This window comes from Rhinopithecus roxellana, chromosome 10 (genome assembly GCF_007565055.1).
Source record: "Rhinopithecus roxellana isolate Shanxi Qingling chromosome 10, ASM756505v1, whole genome shotgun sequence".
Taxonomy (NCBI): Eukaryota; Metazoa; Chordata; class Mammalia; order Primates; family Cercopithecidae; genus Rhinopithecus; species Rhinopithecus roxellana.
The window spans coordinates 115162784-115183254 of NC_044558.1; the positions used below are offsets into that span (position 1 = coordinate 115162784).

At 42.7% G+C, this 20471-nt stretch overlaps 1 protein-coding gene across 3 annotated transcripts in view; it reads right to left on the minus strand.

The window, feature by feature from the left end:
* Window positions 1-311: 311 nt before the first annotated feature.
* The window catches only part of LOC104662548 (POC1 centriolar protein homolog B), a 138298-nt gene continuing 118138 nt past the window's right edge, over window positions 312-20471 (minus strand). Inside the window, exons 12-13 of one of the 3 annotated variants that reach the window (XM_030939773.1) lie at window positions 16812-16876; window positions 312-466 (exon numbers count right to left, since the gene is read on the minus strand). In XM_030939773.1, the coding sequence (XP_030795633.1) occupies window positions 16856-16876 (21 nt within the window). In that variant the 3' untranslated portion in view covers window positions 312-466; window positions 16812-16855. Of the gene's footprint in view, window positions 467-6389; window positions 6492-16811; window positions 16877-20471 lie in introns of those variants that run through there. The other 2 variants (XM_030939774.1, XM_010363579.2) reach the window with 2 other exon arrangements.

Below are 20471 nucleotides of genomic sequence, written 5' to 3' on the forward strand. Positions count from 1 at the left end.
GGAGAGACCCCTCAATACAGAGATGGTCTAGAGGTGAAAAAACTGGGGAAAGCTGTTTCTGAAAACTTCATAGGGGACTTCGAAGGGAAAAATTTCCCAACATCCAGGCCTTTTATAATTCTGAATGACAGTCGCCTTCCCAGTAAATGTGTTTCTGTCATGATATGTGTGACAAGTGCATCTCTTATTCCACGTCTGTCCTCACAGTGTGGCCTGCCAAACTGTGCCGTTTACATCTAACCGACATAGAAAACTTCTGCCTTTCGGCAAATCAAACCAGCATTCAAGTTAAATGGCCACACTTTCATGATTGTTATTATTATTCCCAGTCTGCATTACTACCGTAACAGTGGCACTGTCAAGCAATCCATCATTTGGGCCAAACGTGAGTTTGAGGAATTCCACAGAGATCTTTTCATATTTGACCCAATAGGATCTTCCAAGGAGTCTTCTGCACCATTGGGGTCTGGAAAGAGACATGAATTTTACGGGTTTTACTACCAAATGTCCTTTGTTTTATTATTATTATTATTACTATTTTTAAACAGGGTCTTGCTGTATCTCCCAGGCTGGAGTACAGTGGCTGAAACGCAGCCCACTGCAGCCTTGACCTCCCAGAGGTAATCCTCCTACCTCTTGACCTCCCGAGTAGCTGGGACTACAGGCACACACCACCACACCCAGCTAATTTTTGTTTCTCTCTCTCTTTTTTTTTTTTTTTTTTTTTTTTTTTTAGAGATGAGGTTTTGGCATGCTGCCCAGGCTGGTCTCAAACTCCTGAGCTCAAGCAGTCCTCCCACCTTGGCCTCCCAGAGTACTGGGGTTACAAGTGTGAGCCACCACACCTGTCCCTTTGCTATGTTTAGAAATTTTTAAAATAAAAAGCAGTTATACATGTTTACGGTAGAAATTTTTGAAAGTAAGAACCATCTAAATAAATATCACCATTATCTCATTAACCAAGGATAATGCTATAAACATTACTGTTTTCTCTTTATTTATTTTTATTATTATTATTTTTTTGAGCCAGAGTGTCACTCTGTCGCCAGGTTAGAGTGCCGTGGTGCAATCTCAGCTCACTGCAACCTCCGCCTCCCTGGTTCAAGCGATTCTGCTGCCTCAGCCTCCCAAGTAGCTGGAACTACAGGTGCATACCACCACGCCCAGCTAAATTTTCTTGTATTTTTAGTAGAGATGGGGTTTCACCACGTTGGCCAGGATGGTCTAATCTCCTGACCTCGTGATCTGCCCACTGCAGCCTCCCAAAGTGCTGGTATTACAGGCATGAGCCACTGCCCCCGGCCTCTTCTTTTTCTTTCAAAATTATGTTTACATTTTCCATATAAAAGTGGCATAGAAAATGCAGAAAACATTTCCTATTTCTACGAGAAAAGAAGAAAAAATGTCCATAATTATTCCACCTTAACTACTATCAAAATATTGGTACGTTTTTTCCTTAGGTTCTTTTTTGTCTCTGTGAATAACATTCCTCCTTTAACATGGCAGCAACCAAACCGTATATATAATTTAGTATTATAACACTTTTGCCTGACATCATCACAAGCTTTTTCAGGGTTACAAGTTTTCTTTTCAAAAATTTTCATTTCTACCAGCACTCTAATACTACACAGAATAGTTATATTGTTGCTTACATTAAACCATTTCCCTAGAGTTAAGATTTAGTTTGTTTCCAGAATTTGTTATTAGAAATACCATTGTGTCAACAGTACTACCCTAATAATTTTTTTTTTGTTTTGTTTTTTGAGATGGAGTTTCACTCTTGTTGCCCAGCCTGGAGTGCAATGGCACGATCTTGGCTCACCAGAACCTCTGCCTCCCAGGTTCAAGTGATTCTCCTACCTCAGCCTCCCGAGTAACTGAGATTACAGATGTGTGCCACCATGCCCGGCTAATTTTGTATTTTTAGTAGAGTTGGGGTTTCTCCATGTTGATCAGGCTGGTCTCAAACTCCTGACCTCAGGTGATCTACTCGCCTCGGCCTACCAAAGTGCTACGATTACAGGCGTGAGCCACTGCACCCAGCCAGCCACATTTCTAATAGAATCATTTAAATGCTGGTTTCCATGATCCACATTTATAGAAAAACAAAATCAAGAGAGCAACACAAAGTTATTCACGAATTATAAAAATCATTGCTAACACATTATATGTCTAGGCTATGGCAGCAAATAGCAAAGATTATTAAGTTCCTTCTAATTGCTAAGACAAAGTTCCTCATAGAACACAAAGTACTTCCATAGTGATATTCTAATAGCGTGAAGTCAAACCAACTTAAATGCTGTCAGACAGCATGACTGTCCTCTTCTGAGCATGACATGGGTCAGATAGTTATTTTTAGATAAGAGATAAGTCAGCTTAACTATACTTCTATGTCTTTAAAAATAAAAGCCCATATAACTTTGGAGACCAAGACAGATTAAGGGAATGCTAAAATTTTCCATAGGTAGTTTTTTTTTTTTTTTTTTTTTTTTTGGCATGTAATTCCTGATTCCTACCATTGCTTTCAGCAGCCCGGTCCACAGACCTGAACAATGGTTAATGTTTAAAAAGGTACAGCGTGTTCTGCTTAACAACTCTGCTCATTTCCTCTTCCTGATGGTGCTGCTGTGATTGCAGGACTCAAGTAAGGGCTTTTTACTACACGAGAATACACGAGAAATGATGCTGGAGTCATAATAAATGTGAGATTAAGGTCACTTGAAGATAAGAAAGTTGCAGCCTTAAGGAAAAACTTGAGTTGGCTTGGACCTCTGCGGGGGCAGGTTTACCATAGTTTGTGGAAATAACCCACAGCTACCACTGAAATATGTGTAAGGATTTCAGACAGGAAATGAAGGAAATGCTGCATTAAACTAAAAGCACTTTGGGATTTAAATAAGCCAAATATAGATTCTCTGGTGAGAATTTGATCAGGGCACTGCTGGCATTGGCCCACCCTCTCATCTTCAGTAGTGGAAAGAATTACAGTCTGCCTATCAAGTCCAGAATACAAAGTGCTTTCAGTCCTCCAACTATCCTCTTTCCTCTTTTATTAATTCCATTTCTCATTAAAATCCCCTGTACAATGTTCCATGAGAATCAGCTCAAGGCAGCTACTGACATTTCCCATAAATGATACTCCCAATCTTCTTCCTACCAATGCAATTAGTTCTACTTCCTTCAAACTTCATTCAAAACTCAACTCATCTGAGCTATGCCTGATGACCTTACGGTCATTCCTTGTCACTGTAAACCTTCAGCAGTTATTGTTGACTGATTTGCTCACTATGACCGTGTGTTTACTTGTGCCTGGCATTAGGCTTGGTGCTGGGGCTACACTGATGAGTAAACCCCAGTCACTGCCCTCATGGAGGTCACAGTTCACATGAAAAAACATCCTAATAAACTGTGATAAGGGCAATGGTCGAGATAGGCATGCAGAAGTATGAGGACAAGATATTCTTTCTCTGGGGTGTCAGAAGGCTTCCTGAAAAAGCTGATGCTTGAGCTGGATTTTCAAGTAGAGGAAGGTAGGGGAGATAGAGATGGTAGATAGTGTAATCCATGAAGAGTTGAGATGGCCCTGCGTGCCATGGTATGCTTGGGTGTATTCGTGACTTTCACTTCATGAGAAGTTCCCTGTATTTGGGTTCTTTTGCTACAATTGAATTATAAGCTCTTCCAGGAACCATATTTTCTACTTATTTTGCTTTCTTCCCCTTGGATCAGTTACAGTCCCCAGAGCGTTTTAAAGAGTTGTGTTTCACCATCCTGGGAAACACACTGCTGACTCACTGACCACCTCCAGGCCTCTCTGCCCACTGTGTGTTAACAAGACTGTGTGGCCATGGAAAGATATGTAAGGCTCTCAGCTGCAAGCCTTTTATCAGCTGTCAGGATAGACCCAGGAAGACACGCAGGTCTACCTCAAAGCACACATGTACTGCCTAAGGGCAGAAACCATCCAAACCACTTACCCAGAAGTTCCACAAGCCCGTCACATGCCATCCTTCCACTATTTCATATTCTTAGCCTTTGGTATGGTGATTTAAGTTTTACATTCAAAGAGCTCTGCACCAATATTTCTATTAAGATTTCATTGGATAATTTTTAAAAGTTCACTAAGCAAGTATGGAATGGATTTTCTCCTCATCCCGCAGAAACATAAAGTAATCATTTTTAAAAATTAAGATCTTAAAATTGATGTGGTGGATACTTTTATTGATGTGGTCCCTGCCTCAAAAGTTGCCACTGCTGGGCAACTCACTGTCCTCTCTTGAGTCATGTGACTTTCTTTAGTGGTGGAAATACTTAGTGGACCTCATGAGCCTTAAAAAGTTTTGTTTTGTTGAGTTCCTTTGCTTCACAATGAGAAGATCGGATCCAGGTTGAGGTTGAGGGTGGGTGTGTGTGCTTTGTTTACAGACTCATATTTGACTTTTAGGTAAATAGACCTCCACATTTCAAGGCTGCCAGATCTTTCATGGATGGTTAAATCCCAATCCCTCCCGCACTGCCTGGGGTCAGGGATGGAGGAGGGAGGAGAGGTAGAACAACAGGGTAAATTGAAAACAAACAAACAAACAAACAAACAAACAAACAAACAAACCAAAAGAGATAGAAAAAAAGCACCAAGCCAGTTTTACAGGCTCTGTTGCTCCAAAGCCATCATTTCAAGGTTATGGCTTTAAAATTAGGGAGGCAGCTTTCACCTGAGACCTCCTTAATGGAAACAGCTGGAATCTAGCCTGCCTTTGGAAAGAAGAAAGGACAATCCTGGAGCATGAAGCCAGCTGGGAAAAACTGGTCACTGAACACAAAGCTTTTAGAACTAACAAATAAAATACATGGGAACTTTGTTTCCGATGGCCCAATAGCAGGGCCTAAATCATATTTGAGTGTGAAAATGAAATTAATGGCCTGTTTAAATTCCCCAACTAGAGTTTCCAAATTCTGGTCACCGGTGTCCTAACAAGCAAACCCCACATGGAGGAGATGGTTAAGTAATAGCCACTTCCAAACCCAAGGCTGTACCACTGAGGAGGAAGAAAGACGAGCAATACTTCCTAATGGAGTTAAACTAAATACTACCCATATTAGTACTAAACTAAATAGTTAAACTAAATAGTACCAGTTACCCATTTCAAACATATTAGAATAACTTTATGCAAATGCTTTGGGAAAGCAAATAATATTCGTGAATGACCTTAACTACAAGTCCCTGTGTCCTTATTATTCTATCTGAGATATTAATATTAGTACTTAACTCAAAAGACAGTGAGGACATGTTTTCATATAAAAAAGACATGTACGCCGGGTGAGGTGGCTTTTGCCTGTAATCCCAGCACTTTGGGAGGCTGAGGTGGGCGGATTATGAGGTCAAGAGATTGAGATCATCCCGGCCAACATGGTGAAACCCCGTCTCTACTAAAAATACAAAAATTAGCTGGGCGTGGTGGTGTGTGCCTATAATCCCAGCTACTTAAGAGGCTGAGGTAGGAGAATCACTTGAACTTGAGAGGCGGAGGTTGCAGTGAGCCAGGATCACGCCATTGCACTCCAGCCTGGGCGACAAGAGCGAAACTCTGTCTCAAAAAAAAAAAAAAAAAAAAGACATGTAATGTTTTCAAGTCGTCACATGGTAGGCACCTAAAGGTAATTTGCTTTCTCCTCTTCTTCCACGATTCTGACTTCATGTTCTTATGATCTTGGCAATTGGCTATAAAACCAACGTCTGGCTTTTCTTTGTTTATGTTTGCATTCCCAGAAGGGTCTTGAAAACTCAAGAACAGAAAACTCAAGAACTCTTTCAAGAACAGAAACCTTGTCTGATATGCTGTTGTTCCCACAGGGGGCTGGACATAGTAGGTAGACAGTAGGTGCTCGATGCATTTCTTTTTATGCCTGCAATGAACTGCTTCACTCTTTTCAGACATTTCTTCCCTCATAATTACACACAAAGGATGATAAGAAAACATAAATGTTTTTCAATACTTCATGGCCTTTCCCCACATTTTAAGACAACCAGTCCAACAGGAAAGGAAGGAGAAGGGGGAAGGTATTTCTTAACATATTTGACCTAATTAAAGGACGATGCCTGAATTTCCCAACCAGGACAGCATTACTGGAGAGAGAACCCTCAAAACGGCTTTTTAAGTACAGTCCCAGCAAAATGGAAGTTTAAAGCAATTATCCATCCAAGAGTGTATTTTACAGATAACCCCTTAGCTTTACTGAACACAGCTCTCTAATCTGTTGCAAAATACCAGCACTCTTGTGGCTGCCTCATTGATACCATCAACCACCAGGCAGATAAAGTTTGGGGTGACTTGAACTTCCATAGATAGATTTCTATAGACAGATATTGCAGTACATTCAAGATTACCCAGTTTTTCATTTCACAGATGAGCAAGCTGAAGCCAGAGAAGTAACATATGTTGGAGATGCAAAGATGAGTATGATATGGTCCTGGCACTCAGGGAGCATGCATTCTAAGAGGGAATGAGAGAAAAGAAATATTCAGCTGTACAACAACACAGAGTGATGAATGTAAAGGATAGTGTGAGAGCCAAAATTCAGTTAAGGAGAGGGAGTCACTCACTTTGAGCCCTAAATTTAAAGGGATGCCAAAAACTCAGTAATCAAAGAATATTATAAAGATAAAGACAGTATCATTAGCATTACTAATTTTTCCTTTTGGTTCAGGCTCCAGTATGGCTCAGTAAGACACTATTGCTGATCCTGTCATTAATATTTTAATAATTCATTCACGTGAAGTTTTGTATTTAAAATATTGCAGGCTGGGCACAGTGGCTCATGCCTGTAATCCCAGAACTTTGGGAGGCTGAGGCGAGTGGATCATCAGGTCAGGAGTTCGAGACCAGCCTGGCCAACATGGTGAAGCCCCGTCTTCACTAAAATACAAAAATTAGCTTGGTGTGGTGGCACATGCCTGTAATCCCAGCCACTCAGGAGGCTGAGGCAGGAGACTCACTTAAACCTGGGAGGCAGAGGTTGCAGTGAGCCGAGTTCGCGCCACTGTACTCCAGCCTGGGCGACAGAGCAAGACTCCATCTCGAAAAAATATAAATAAATAAATAAAATACTGCATTAAAATAGTCTTTATCTTAGCTACTGAATTTTTTGGTGCCACTTCCCCCTGCCTCCCTCTAAAATTTTGTACCTAGGCAAGGGCCTCACTCTCCTCTCTGGGAGAATCTACCAGAGGTCAGGGTGGGGCTGGGAGGAAAAGGAGAGGCTTTTAAGTGTATTCCATAAGAAGTGCAAGGTTTTTAATTCCAATTTTAAAAGGCTTACAGAGCAGCTCTGCCTTGATCTGTTTTAACATTTTGTATGACAGTTTGCTGTATTCCTGGTTTGGAAGAAAGAGATTCTCAGGTTTAAAAAATGTTTGAAAAGTTCTAACAATAATGAGAAACAACTAGATTTAAATACATAAGGCCCATCACATAAATCATGAGGTGTGAGCAGGTGATTTGGGGGAGAGAGTAAACAGGAAGGGCAGAAGGGTCTGAAGAGGCATTGCAAATGCTGCCTGTCCCACCAGAGGTGCCATGGGTTTCTTTTCTTTGGTTTTTTGAGACGGAGTCTCACTCTGTCGCCCAGGCTGGAGTACAGTGGTGCGATCTCGGCTCACTGCAACCTCCACCTTCTGGGTTCACGCCATTCTCCTGCCTCAGCCTCCCCAGTAGCTAAGACCACAGGTGCCCACCACCACGACCGGCAAATATTTTTCTTTTTTTTTTGTATTTTTAGTAGAGACGGGGTTTCATCGCGTTAGCCAGGATGGACTCAATCTCCTGACCTCGTGATCCGCCTGCCTCGGCCTCCCAAAGTGCTGGGATTACAGGCGTGAGCCAGCGCGCCCGGCCCAGAGGTGCCACGGGTTTCAAAGGTCACCTGTTTGCTTTCCTTTCAAACTTGCTCTGTAGAGTCCTGTCAGCAAACTCATTCGACGGCATATTTGGTCATTTTCCTAGACCAAATGTCTTGCATCCCCACTTTGTCTGTGGGAGAGGGGGACTAAAAGGATAATTTTTACACACTGACTATCACAATAGAGTCTTCTTTTCTTAGACAAATGCTTAATATATGGGGAGAGTAGGCCGGGCGCTATGGCTCATGCCTGTAATCCCAGCACTTTGGGAGGCCAAGGCGGGCAGATCATGAGGTCAGAAGTTCGAGACCAGCCTGACCAATATGACCAAATCCCGTCTCTACTAAAAATACAAAACTTAGCCGGGTGTGGTGGCACGTGCCTGTAGTCCCAGCTACTCAGGAGGCTGAGGCAGGAGAATCGCTTGAACTGGGGAGGCAGAGGTTGCAGTGAGCTGAGATCGTGCCACTGCACTCCCGCCTGGGTGACAGAGCAAGACTCCGTCTCTCTCTCTCTCTCAATATATATATACACACACATATATATATATATACACAGAGAGAGAGAGAGAGAGAGAGAGAGAGAGAGAGAGAGAGAGAGAACAGAACTAGAAAAGAAAATATCCGAGAAATGATTCATAAAATTGAATTAATCCAGCCAGACATTTTTGGGGGTTGTCGCGCTACCCAACTCCAGGGAGAGACTTCTCATTGTGGTCTGCGTGTAAATGGTGTTCCACCTGGAGCCATGCAGTGCACAACCAGCTGACTGTATGGGGCAGCAACAGTTCATGACAGTCCTCTAAATATCCACCAGGGAATGGCGGCTTGTGTTTACATTAGGCCAATTCACAAACCCTAATTCAAACAATTAAGATTGCTTGGTTTTAATGAGATGGCTTCTCAGATTCCAGAAATTTTCTCTAGCAAGATCATTCAATAATTTTCTGGGCCGGGCGCGGTGGCTCAAGCCTGTAATCCCAGCACTTTGGGAGGCCGAGGCGGGCGGATCACGAGGTCAGGAGATCGAGACCATCCTGGCTAACACTGTGAAACCCCGTCTCTACTAAAAAATACAAAAAACTAGCCGGGCGAGGTGCCGGGCGCCTGTAGTCCCAGCTACCCTGGGAGGCTGAGGCAGGAGAATGGCGTGAACCCGGGAGGCGGGGCTTGCAGTGAGCTGAGATCCAGCCACTGCACTCCAGCCCCGGCGACAGAGTAAGACTCCGTCTCAAAAAAAAATAAAATAAAATAAAAAATAAAAAAATAATTTTCTGAAGAGGAAAGATTTTCATTCTCTTGAATCCCTGCAATTATTAAAGAAAAAGGAGATGTGTGTGTTTGTGTGTGTGTGTGCGTGTGTGTGTGTGTACTGACAAATGATCAAGATGACAGGGAAATTTGCGAAGATGCTGAAAATAAAGGCTACTAAGAAAGATTTCAAGATCAGGTTGGGCGTGGTGGCTCATGCCTGCAATCCCAGCACTTTGGGAAGCCAAGGCGGGCGGATCACCTGAGGTCAGGAGTTTGAGACCAGCCTGGCCAACATGGTGAAACACTCTATCTACTAAAAATAAAAAAAAATTAGCCAGGCATGATGGCGGGTGCCTGTAATCCCAGCTACTCAGGAGGCTGAGGCAGGAGAATCGCATGAACCCGGGAGGTGGAGGTTGCAGTGAGCTGAGATCGTGCCAGTGTATTCTAGCCTGGGCAACAGGGCAAGACTCCATCTCCAAAAAGAAAAAGAAAAAGAAAGATTTCAAGATCAGATTCAAACTTTTCAAACTTAATACGCTTTGTTTGGATTATATACCAAAAAAATAAAATAAAATAAAAAATCTGGTATGGCCATGTACTGGGGAGTCAAAATTTGACTCTTATACACTGCCAGCAAGAGGTAATACGATATTTCTGAAAGGTTATTTAGGATGTGTGCATTTAAAGTCTAAACTGCATGTATATAAAAAAAATTTAAAGTAGGCTAAACAACTATGTATAAAATGACTCCAGGCCGGGTGCGGTGGCTCACGCCTTTGATTCCATCACTTGGGGAGGCAGAGGTAGGCGGTTCACTTGAGGTCAGCAGTTCGAGACTAGCCTGGCCAACATGGTGAAACCCCATCTCTACTAAATATACAAAAATTAGCTGGGTGTGGTGGCAATGCCTGTGGTCTCAGCTACACAGGGGGCTGAGGTAGGAGGATCACCAGAGCCCCGGAGGCAGAGGTTGCAGTGAGCTGAGATTGTGCCACTGCAGTCCAGCCTGGGCAACAGACATTGTCTAAAATAAAATAAAATAAAGTAAAGTAAAATAAAATAAAATAAAATGACTCCAACAAAAAATACATATTGATATAGGAAAAAGAAAGCAGAGAAGGAGGTCGGGGCTATAGAATTGCATTATGGAGTTTGTTAACATATCTATGATATTAAAACCAAGAGACTGGAGGAGATAACTGAAAGACTGAGTTTAAACAGTGAAGTGTTCAAACCTGGCCACCTGGAGCACTCTAGAGTTAAGACCATGCAGATAAGGAGGAGCCAGCAAGGGATGCTGAGAAAGAAGGTGAAGGAAAAGGACAATCCCCAGCTTGTAGTGTTCTGCAGCTCAGTGAAACAAATCTTCCAAGGAAGAGGGTTGATGATCTGTGTCACCTGCTGTTGATTGGTTATGTAAGACAAGATTGAAAGTTGTCCATTCGCTACAGCAGTGGGGAGGACATTGGTGACCTTGACAAAAAAGGTTCTTGTGGAGTGTGCAGGTGAAAGTCTGATTGGAAGTAGGCCGGGCACGGTGGCTCACGCCCAACACTTTCAGAGGCCTAGGCGGGCGGATCACATGGTCAGGAGATCGAGACCATCCTGGCTAACAAGGTGAAACCCTGTCTCTACTAAAAATACAAAAAAATTAGCCAGGCGTGGTGGCGGGCACCTGTAATCCCAGCTACTCAGGAGGCTGAGGCAGGAGAATTGAGTGAACCCAGAAGGCGGCTTGCAGTGAGCCGAGACTGCGCCATTGCATTCCAGCCCGAGTGACAGTGCCAGACTCCGTCTCAAAAAAAAAAAAAAAAAAAAAAAAAAAAAAAAAGAAAAGAAAAGAAAGAAAGAAAAGAAAAGAAAAGAAAATCTGATTGGAGTGAGTTTAACAAAGAATGGGTGGAACTGGAAGCAATGAATGAAAACAGCACTTTCTAGGGGTTTTTCTGCAAAGAGAAGTGACTCTGTAGTTGAAAATGGAAATGGGGCCTAGAGAAGGGTTTTGTCTGTTCGGGTTTTGTTTTGGTGTTGACATGGTGTCTTGCTGTGTTGCCCAGGCTAGTCTCAAATTCCTGTACTCATGTGATCTTTCTGCCTCAGCCTCCCAAGTAGCTGGGACTATAGGTGACAGCCATTAAGCCCAGCTTGTCTATTTGTAGATGGAAGAAATGAAAGCTGTATGCTGATGACAATGAACCACAGAAGAAAAAGAAGAAAAAAATTGATGGTGCAAGAAAGAGAAATTCACCAAAATAAAATAAAATTAAAAAGAGACTTGCTGGAGCTACGCCCTTAGGTAGGCAAAGGGGGCTGGGATCCAGTGCTCAAAGTGAAGCCAGTTCTTCCATGTCAAGAGAAGGGGAGGCAAGGCTTAAGACCACAGATACTGGAAGGTGGGTAGAAAGATTGGTGGGGATTTCGGAAACTTCCAGTGGCATCTATTTTCTCACCAAAATAGGAAGCAATGCCATCAGCAGAGGGTGCGCAGTCTGAAAGTGTAAAAGAATGAGCCAACGAGGGAAATGGTATATGACTATTAGGACATATGAAATAGATGAACAGGTATAACTTTTTTTTTCTTTCTTTTGAGACAGAATCTGGCTCTGTTGCCCAGGCTGGAGTGCCCAGCAGCGTGAGCTCAGCTCACTGCAACCTCCGCCTCCTGGATTCAAGCAATTCTTCTGCCTCAGCCTCCTGAGTAGCCAGGATTACAGGTGTACACCACCACACTTGGCTAATTTTTGTATTTTTAGTAAAGGCAGAATTTTGCCACGTTGGCCAGGCTGGTCTCAAACTCCTGACCTCAAGTGATCAGCCTACCTCGGCTTCCCAAAGTAAGCCACCATGCTTGGCCAGAACAGGTATAATTTAAGGGCAAGGAAATCAGGAAAGAAAGAAAACTTAAATATGCATAAACTTTCACTTGGCAACACCACTTCTGGGAATTTTTCTTAAGGAAATGATTAAGGAACTGTGCCTGAATGTTCACTGGCTGGACCGTGTGTAAGAGCAGGCAGTTAGAAAGAAATCTAAGAGACTCACAATAGCAGATTGGTTATATTCAACCAATTTCCTCATCGGTGCAGTGTTTCCAATGTATTTGGCATATATATTGATATTGGAAGCTATTAATCATACATTTAGAAGGAAAAAAAGTCCCCATGTTTTGTCAAAACTTTTACTTATATGTTTATCTCTATCGATTAATATGCATCTATGTATTTAAAATTGGTAATCCACACTGGGCACGGTGGCTCACGCCTGTAATCCCAGCACTTTGGGAGACCAAGGCGGGTGGATCACGAGGTCAGGAGATCGAGACCATCCTGGCGAACATGGTGAAACCCCGTCTCTACTAAAACTACAGAAAAAAAAAAATTGCCGGGCGTTGTGGCAGGCGCCTGTAGTCCCAGCTACTCGGGAGGCAGAGGCAGGAGAATGGTGTGAACCCGGGAGGCGGAGCTTGCAGTGAGCCTAGATAGCGCCACTGCACTCTAGCTTGGGCAACAGAGCGAGATTCCATCTCAAAAATATATATATATATGATAATAGTAATACTATTCTTCGATACGTATAATGGACATTGTCTCAGTACTATATGAAGTGGATGTGAAATCATATTTTGAGAATGTTGCTACTTCGATCGATTTGTTGTATATAACTGAAATTTAAAAAGTGTCCTGCCTCTGACATAGCTTTAAGACCACCCTGAGCCATCCCTCTTTTAATCAGATTCCTGCCTGAGCAGCTGCTGCATAGAGATTCTGAGTATTCTGGATAAGGCCATCTGCCTGGTTTCCACAATGTGCCACTTCCTTTGAAATGGCTTCTCCAGAATTTGAATTTCTAGCCCCGAGTTGGCATTTCTCTGATCCATTTGCAATTTATGCACTCTTAATGTTTGGATTACAGTGGATAACTTCAGAGGTTAAAAAAAAATCATGCAAATGGATACCTGAGTAAGCATTAGAAACATGACCTAGAGGCCAGGCGCTGTGGCTCATGCCTGTAATCCTAGCACTTTGGGAGGCCAAGGTGGGCAGATCACGAGGTCAAGAGATCGAGACCATCCTGGCCAACATGGTGAAACCCCATCTCTACTAAAAATACAAAAATTAGCTGGGCATGGTGGCGTGCATCTGTAGTCCCAGCTACTCAGGAGGCTGAGGCAGGAGAATCACTTGAACCCGGGAGGTGGAGGTTGCAGTGAGCTGAGATCATGCCACTACACGCCAGCCTGGCAACAGAGTGAGACTCTGTCTCAAAAAAAAAAAAAAAAAGAAAAGGAAAAAGAAACATGACCTAGAGTAATCTTATGGTTTGATACTGCATAAACATGTTTCATAATCTGTTTAATAGCAAATGTGATACTTCCTGAATGTGTCTGTCATTAGCACACCCTTTTCTGTTAGAAGACAGAAAAATTTTTTTTCCCGTTCATAATCGAGGAAATTATTAAACTGAGAAAACTGTTGCCCTCAGTTGTATACTGTTTTGCACTTTTCTTTTCACCTGTCTTCTTTTTTTCATCTTCTCATGCAGAGATGGAGCAAAGCAACCCTCATATTCCAAATGGTGGTGTTTAACCTCAAGTTTATTTTAAATATACCTGCCTGACTCTGACCAGAGATAAAAGTGAACATCACAAATAATGGGACAAATTGACATTATGTGTCTTCTGATATGATGCTGTGAAAGGAACACAGCACCATAAGGTGGTATCTGTGATATCCCTGGCCAAACATAAGGAAACAATTACACAAACCCAAACTGAGAATCCTGCAAAATAACTGGCATAAAATCTTCAAAAATATTGAGATCATGAAAGATAAGGAAAGATAGAAGAATTCTTCTAGGTTGAAGAAGACTGAAGAAGTGTCAACAGTAAATGGATCGCATGATCATGGGTTGGATTCAAAAATAGGAGGAAAAAATTGTCCATACATATTGGAACAACAGGTTAATTAGAATGGGATGAGTGGATGAGATGGTGTACTAGATGGTGATACTGTGGAAATGCCAGCTTCCTGCTCTTGACAACTGTGGCTGTATAAGAGAATGGCCTTGTCTTTTTTTTTTTTTGAGACGGAGTCTCGCTTTGTTGCCCAGGCTGGAGTGCAATGGCAAGGTCTCGGCTCACTGCAAGCTCCGCCTCCCAGTTTCACGCCATTCTCCTGCCTCAGCCTCTCGAGTAGCTGGGACTACAGGCGCCCACCACCACGCCCAGCTAATTTATTTATTTATTTATTTATTTGTATTTTTAGTAGAGACGGGGTTTCACCGTGTTCACCAGGATGGTCTCAATCTCCTGACCTCGTGATCCGCCAGCCTCGGCCTCCCAAAGTGTTGGGATTACAGGCGTGAGCCACTGCGCCCGGCCTTTGGCCTTGTCTTTTAGGAAATTCACACTGACATTCCTAGTGGGACTGGAGTATCATGTCTCTAACTTTCAGTTGTTTCAGAAAATAGATAAGATAGATAGCTAACGATAAAGCAGCAAAATGTTAACAACTGGGGAACCTGGGTAAAAGGTATATGGTGATTCCTTGTGTTATTATTTCACCTTTTCTGTAAATTTGAAATTTTTTTCAAAATAAAAAGTTAAAATAAGAACTATTGAAGTGCATCATGAAGCAATTGTCATTAGGTTACTTGTTTAACATTACCATTAAAATGAATATGCTATCTCCATAAAACAAATTGCAAAGACAGTATATCTATAGATAGGTATACACATACATATTATAAGATATAAACAAATATATATATATATATATATATATATATATATAGAGAGAGAGAGAGAGAGAGAGAGAGAGAGAGAGAGAGAGAGAGAGAGAGAGAATCTTGCTCTGTAACCCAGGCTGGAGTGCAGTGCTGCAATCATAGGTCACTGCAGCCTCGAACTACTGGGCTCAAGCAATCCTCCTGCCTCAACCTCCCAAGTAGTTGGGACTACAGGTGCGTTCCCCCACACCTGACTAATTAAAAAAATTTTTTTAAGAGATAGGGTTTCACTATGCTGCCCAGGCTGGTCACGCTGGTCATAAACTCCTGGCCTCAAGTGATTCTCCTGCTTCAGCCTCCCAAAGCACTAGGATTATAAAAGGGACCCACTATGCCTGGCCCACAATAATCCAGAGATTATGGTGGTACATAGCCAGCATAGCAAACCAACCTTGAATCAAGTGCTCCCAGTTCCAGGAGCTCTGGGGTAGGCCTGGGAAGGAGGAAATTCTGCTTCCTGTCCTTGTTTTTCTCTCACATTTCAAGTCCTGCACCCACTATCTTTTCTGTCTTGCTATTTCACACATGAAGGTGTAAATACTTGATAATAACTTAGTGTAGCTTCCCAAACTGTGCTCCTCAACAGTAATGTGTTCCCAGAAAACATATGAATACAGAAGCAGACAACCCATCTGGTTCTCGGGTTAAATACGTCTGCATAATTCTTCACTCTGTAGTTCCTTCCTGGAAATGTGTAATATGTATTAGGTTTTATAAATGGCTCTAAAGTAGCCTACTTCATCTTGTTTGATTCCATACTTTGCAAACACGTTTGGCGTGGGAACACTCCCCCAGCCCACCTTAACACCTGTCACATAACACCCAGGGACACTTGTGTTCTCCAGGTTTACGTCCTCCAGGAAGCTGCATGAACCACTTAGGATGCCGAAGCGAAACACCTAAAGGTAAGCAGGCTCAGGCATGACTCAGTCACCTGGCTCAAGTCATCTGTTGTTCTCACAGCTCTGTCTTCTTGTGTGTGTGTGAGCTTTATCCTCAGAGTGATTTCCCTCATGAAATTTCAAGATACTGTGAGCAGCATGCAACTGGATCTAAGGCTTCTCCCTTCATAGTGAGGGAAAGAATGTATTTGTATTTTGTCCACTCTGATTGTACTACCCCGATTCAATTACTGGATCAAGGAAAATAGGATTGTTATGTTGGTTTGGATCCATCTGGGCTCATCCTGGTGGCTTCCAGGGTCCCATTCACACATGGTGGCTACACAATGGATGTCGAGGAGGAAATCCGGATGTCCTCCATCTGAACATCCTCTACAATGTGGAATGGAAGCCAGCAGGGCATTGCACCATTCTTTACCCTGGTTACCTGTCCTGGAGCAAAGAAGGGGCCCTCTAAGAATAGTCCTCTCCTGAGGTGGAATGAGGAGGGCAGGGCTGGAGGCGCAGACAGGGCACTGAGGAAATGATAGGAATACCAGTGTATTGGCAGGGCAAGGTGGCTCACGCCCATAATCCCAGCACTTTGAGAGGCCAAGGTGGGTGGATCACGAGGTCAGGAGATTGAGACCATCTGGCTAACATGGTGAAACCCCATCTGTACTAAAAACACAAAAAATTAGCCGGGCGTGGTGGCACACACCTGTAGTCCCAGCTACTCGGGAGGCTGAGGCAGGACTATCACGAATCAGGGAAGCAGAGGTTGCAGTGAGCCAAGATGGCGCCACTGCACTCCAGCCTGGGCGACAAACCAAGACTCCAACTCAAAAAAAAAATAAAAGAAAGAAAGAAAAAGAAAAAAGAAAATAAAAGAAAAAACCCCAGTGTATTGAGTTGCATTTTTTTTTTTTTTTTTATATTCCCATCCTTTCCCACCATTAGATTTTTCTTTTTCTTCTTCTTTAGACTCACCCAGATTTCCTGTGAGCCTGGCTCTGGAGCACACTGGTTACTGTTCACCTACATTCAGGACAGTTCTGAAAAAAATATTGAACAAAGATTGCTTGCCAGTTCCCTCACCGGAGGTTGAATTCCAAAGGTTATTTTCTTTAAGCCTTAATCTCAATCTTTTGAAGTCAAATCCTTCCCAAGATGGGTCCTCACATAGTCCTAAGAACTGAACAATGTGTCATTATGACACTTGCAGTAATTTGCAAATAGCATTAGGGAATTCAAGTATTTGTAAGTCACTTTGCCTGGTTCAGCCATGCTATAATCAAGAAAACTACAGTTCTAGGTTAAGGTTGGAGCATTAGATTGACCTAATGCAAACAATGAACAATACGAGTCAAACTTTCTCTTTTTTCCTGAGAAATAGTTAATGTCACAAGTACAGTGCTTTCATGTGACTACCACTAGTGTGGAAAGTGGGCCATTATTCATTTATCACCCTAAGGAGATGACAGATTCTAGTGCTCAGAGCTACTCACCGTGGGAAGCCTTGGAAGTGGCCGGTGCCTGTTCCACAGCAGGTGTCCAGTTAAGTGTTATCTCTCTTCTTCCTTCTCTTTTTTTTCCCCCTTCCTTCCCATCCCCCAAAACACTGCCCCAGAGGAAAAGATCCCCAAGTTACTGAAACTAGTGTAATGAGTTATTCCCACAGCTATTCTCTTATTGTTCTTCTTGAAGTTGCCAGCCCTGTGATTAGCTTACTGCCTAATTCATTTAATTAATTACTATATGACAAGATGTGTTATCACAAATACACACACGCACACACACACATCTTTAAAAAATTTTTTTTAGGTTCAGGGGTACATGTGAAAGTTTGTTACATAGGTAAACCCGTGTCACAGGGGTTTGTTGGACAGATTTTTGTCACCCAGATATTAAGCCCAGTACCCAATATTTATCTTTTCTGCTCCTCTCCCTCCTCCCACCCTCCACCCTCAAGTAGACCCCAGTGTCTGTTGTTTCCTTCTTTGTGTTCATAAGTTCTTATCATTTAACTCTTATAAGTCAGAACATGTGGTAGTTGGTTTTCTGTTCCTGCATTAGTTTGCTAAGAATAATGGCCTCCAGTTTCATCCACATTTCCACAAAAGACATGATCTCATTCTTTTATATGGTTGCATAGTATTCCACGGACATACATAATTTTTTTTTTTTTTTTTTTGAAACAATTTCTCACTCTTTCACCCAGGCTGGAGTGCAGTGGCACAATCTTGGCTCACTGCAACCTTCGCCTCCCAGATTCAAGCAATTCTCATGCCTCAGCCTCCTCCCAAATACCTGGCTAATTTTTGTATTTTTAGTAGAGACAGGGTTTCACCATGTTGGCCAGGCTGGTCTGGAACTCCTGACCTCAAGTGAACCACCTGACTCTGCTTCCCAGTCCTGGGATTACAGGCACGAGCCATCCTCACCTGGCCGACACACACATTTTTTTTTTTTTTTTTTTTTTTTGAGATGAAGTCTTGCTCTGTCGCCCAGGCTGGAATACAGTGTCTCTATCTTGGTTCACTGCAACCTCCACCTCCCATGTTCAAGCAATCCTCTTGCCTCAGCCTCCTGAGTACCTGGGATTACAGACGCCCGCCACCACACCTGGCTAATTTTTGTATTTTTAGTAGAGATAGGGTTTCACCATGTTGGCCAGGCTGGGTTCTAACTCCAGACCTCCAGACCCCAGGCTGAGGCTCGCCTCAGCCTCCCAAAGTGCTGGGATTATAGGTGTGAGCCACCATGCCCAGCCCTGACACGTGTACATTTTTAACTTGAGATTTTCAACGCCTCAATTCAAAAAGTGATGAGAGCTGAGAATCTCAGTTCCTCTCTTCAGTGTCCAATGCTTGGTACTCTCTGAAATCAACCCTCAAAGTAAACTGAGTTTGAAATTTTTTATAGTCACTTTGGGGTATGAGTGACCCCTTAAAGCCTACCTCTAGTTAAATATCTGCCTCAGAAAAGAGTCAGAGCTTGATATTTCTGAGAGTTTTTTGAGTCACAAAATTCCTCAAACCATCTTAGACTTTTGAGACACCTCTGGTCCTAGAATTACTTCTATATGTTCCATTTCGGCAGATGTAAATCATCAGCAGATTATCTAAATGTTCTAATTTCCATTCTAAGCTACCACTTCCCGGCCAAACAGCCATCTATCCTCTTTTAAAACATCTCCAGGAACAAGCTACACTCTGTCTCTAAAAGAGGCCTATTTTGCTTTCAGACAGTACTCATTGTTTGAAAGTCTTCATTGTGTCTGATTAAAATCGACTTTGTAGTTGTCTCTACCCCTCCTTTGCCTTCTGGAGTAAAATAAAAAATGTCGGCTGGGCGCGGTGGCTTACACCTGTAATCCCAGCACTTTGGGAGGCCGAGGCGGGCAGATCACCTGAGGTCCGGAGTTCGAGAACAGCCTGACCAAAATGGAGAAACCCCATCTCTACTAAAAATACAAAATTAGCTGTGCATGGTGGCGCATGCCTATAATCCCAGCTGCTTGGGAGGCTGAGGTAGGAGAATCGCTTGAACCTGGGAGGTGGAGGTTGTGGTGAGCCAAGATTGCGCCATTGCACACCAGCCTAGACAACAAGTGTGAAACTCCATCTTAAAAAAAAAAAAAAAAAAAAAAAAAAAAAAGTCCAGAGTTTCAACATGGCAGCCTTTCAAATACCTAGGTCAGCAGCTGTTTCCTACAGAGGCTTCTGATAGCTGAGCAGGTGGGTCTGCTGTGTCCACCATTCCAAGCTGAGGGATGCAACTTACTTCCTTATACCTAAGTAGCCATGTTCTGTGTGCTTCCACCATCCTGGTCCATTTATGGGCTCATGTGTAACCTATGAGGAAGCCCAGCACAAGTGTTTGTCTTACTAAGGACAGTTCATCAATGAGATTCTTTCTCTTAGCACTTTTGTCTGGAAACATGGGAAAAGGTCAACTAGATAGTAACATTAACAAAGCAGAGACACAAAACGAAAAATAGCCAAGTCACGTTAATGTTAATGATGGAGCACTAGAATAGGGGTCCTGTGGCTGGAGGTACAGTATAGTAACAAGCTTACCTATAATTTCAATAGGCTCTATCAATAATTTTTAATGATTTCCTACTACAGGTCTAGGCTCAGTTAGACCCAGCTGCAACATGACTTATCTTCCTTCCAACTAATGTGACTGTGAGCTCTTCCTGGGTTGCCACAATCGATGTCTTGCCTTTATTTTCACGTATATAATTCTAAAAATTCCTGCATTACCTAAAATAAACCAAGTGAGTCCCTAATCCAGGACCCCACAAGAAATTTACTAATAGTTCTTACATTCTCTACGTGTTCTCTTCTCCAGGTAAAGATCTCCAAACTTTCTTTTTTTTTAATTTTTTTATTTTATTATTATTATTATTATTATACTTTAAGTTCTAGGGTACATGTGCATAATGTGCAGGTTTGTTACATATGTATACTTGTGCCATGTTGGTGTGCTGCACCCATCAACTCGTCAGCACCCATCAACTCATCATTTACATCAGGTATAACTCCCAATGCACTCCCTCCCCCCTGCCCCCTCCCCATGATAGGCCCCGGTGTGTGATGTTCCCCTTCCCGAGTCCAAGTGATCTCATCGTTCAGTTCCCAC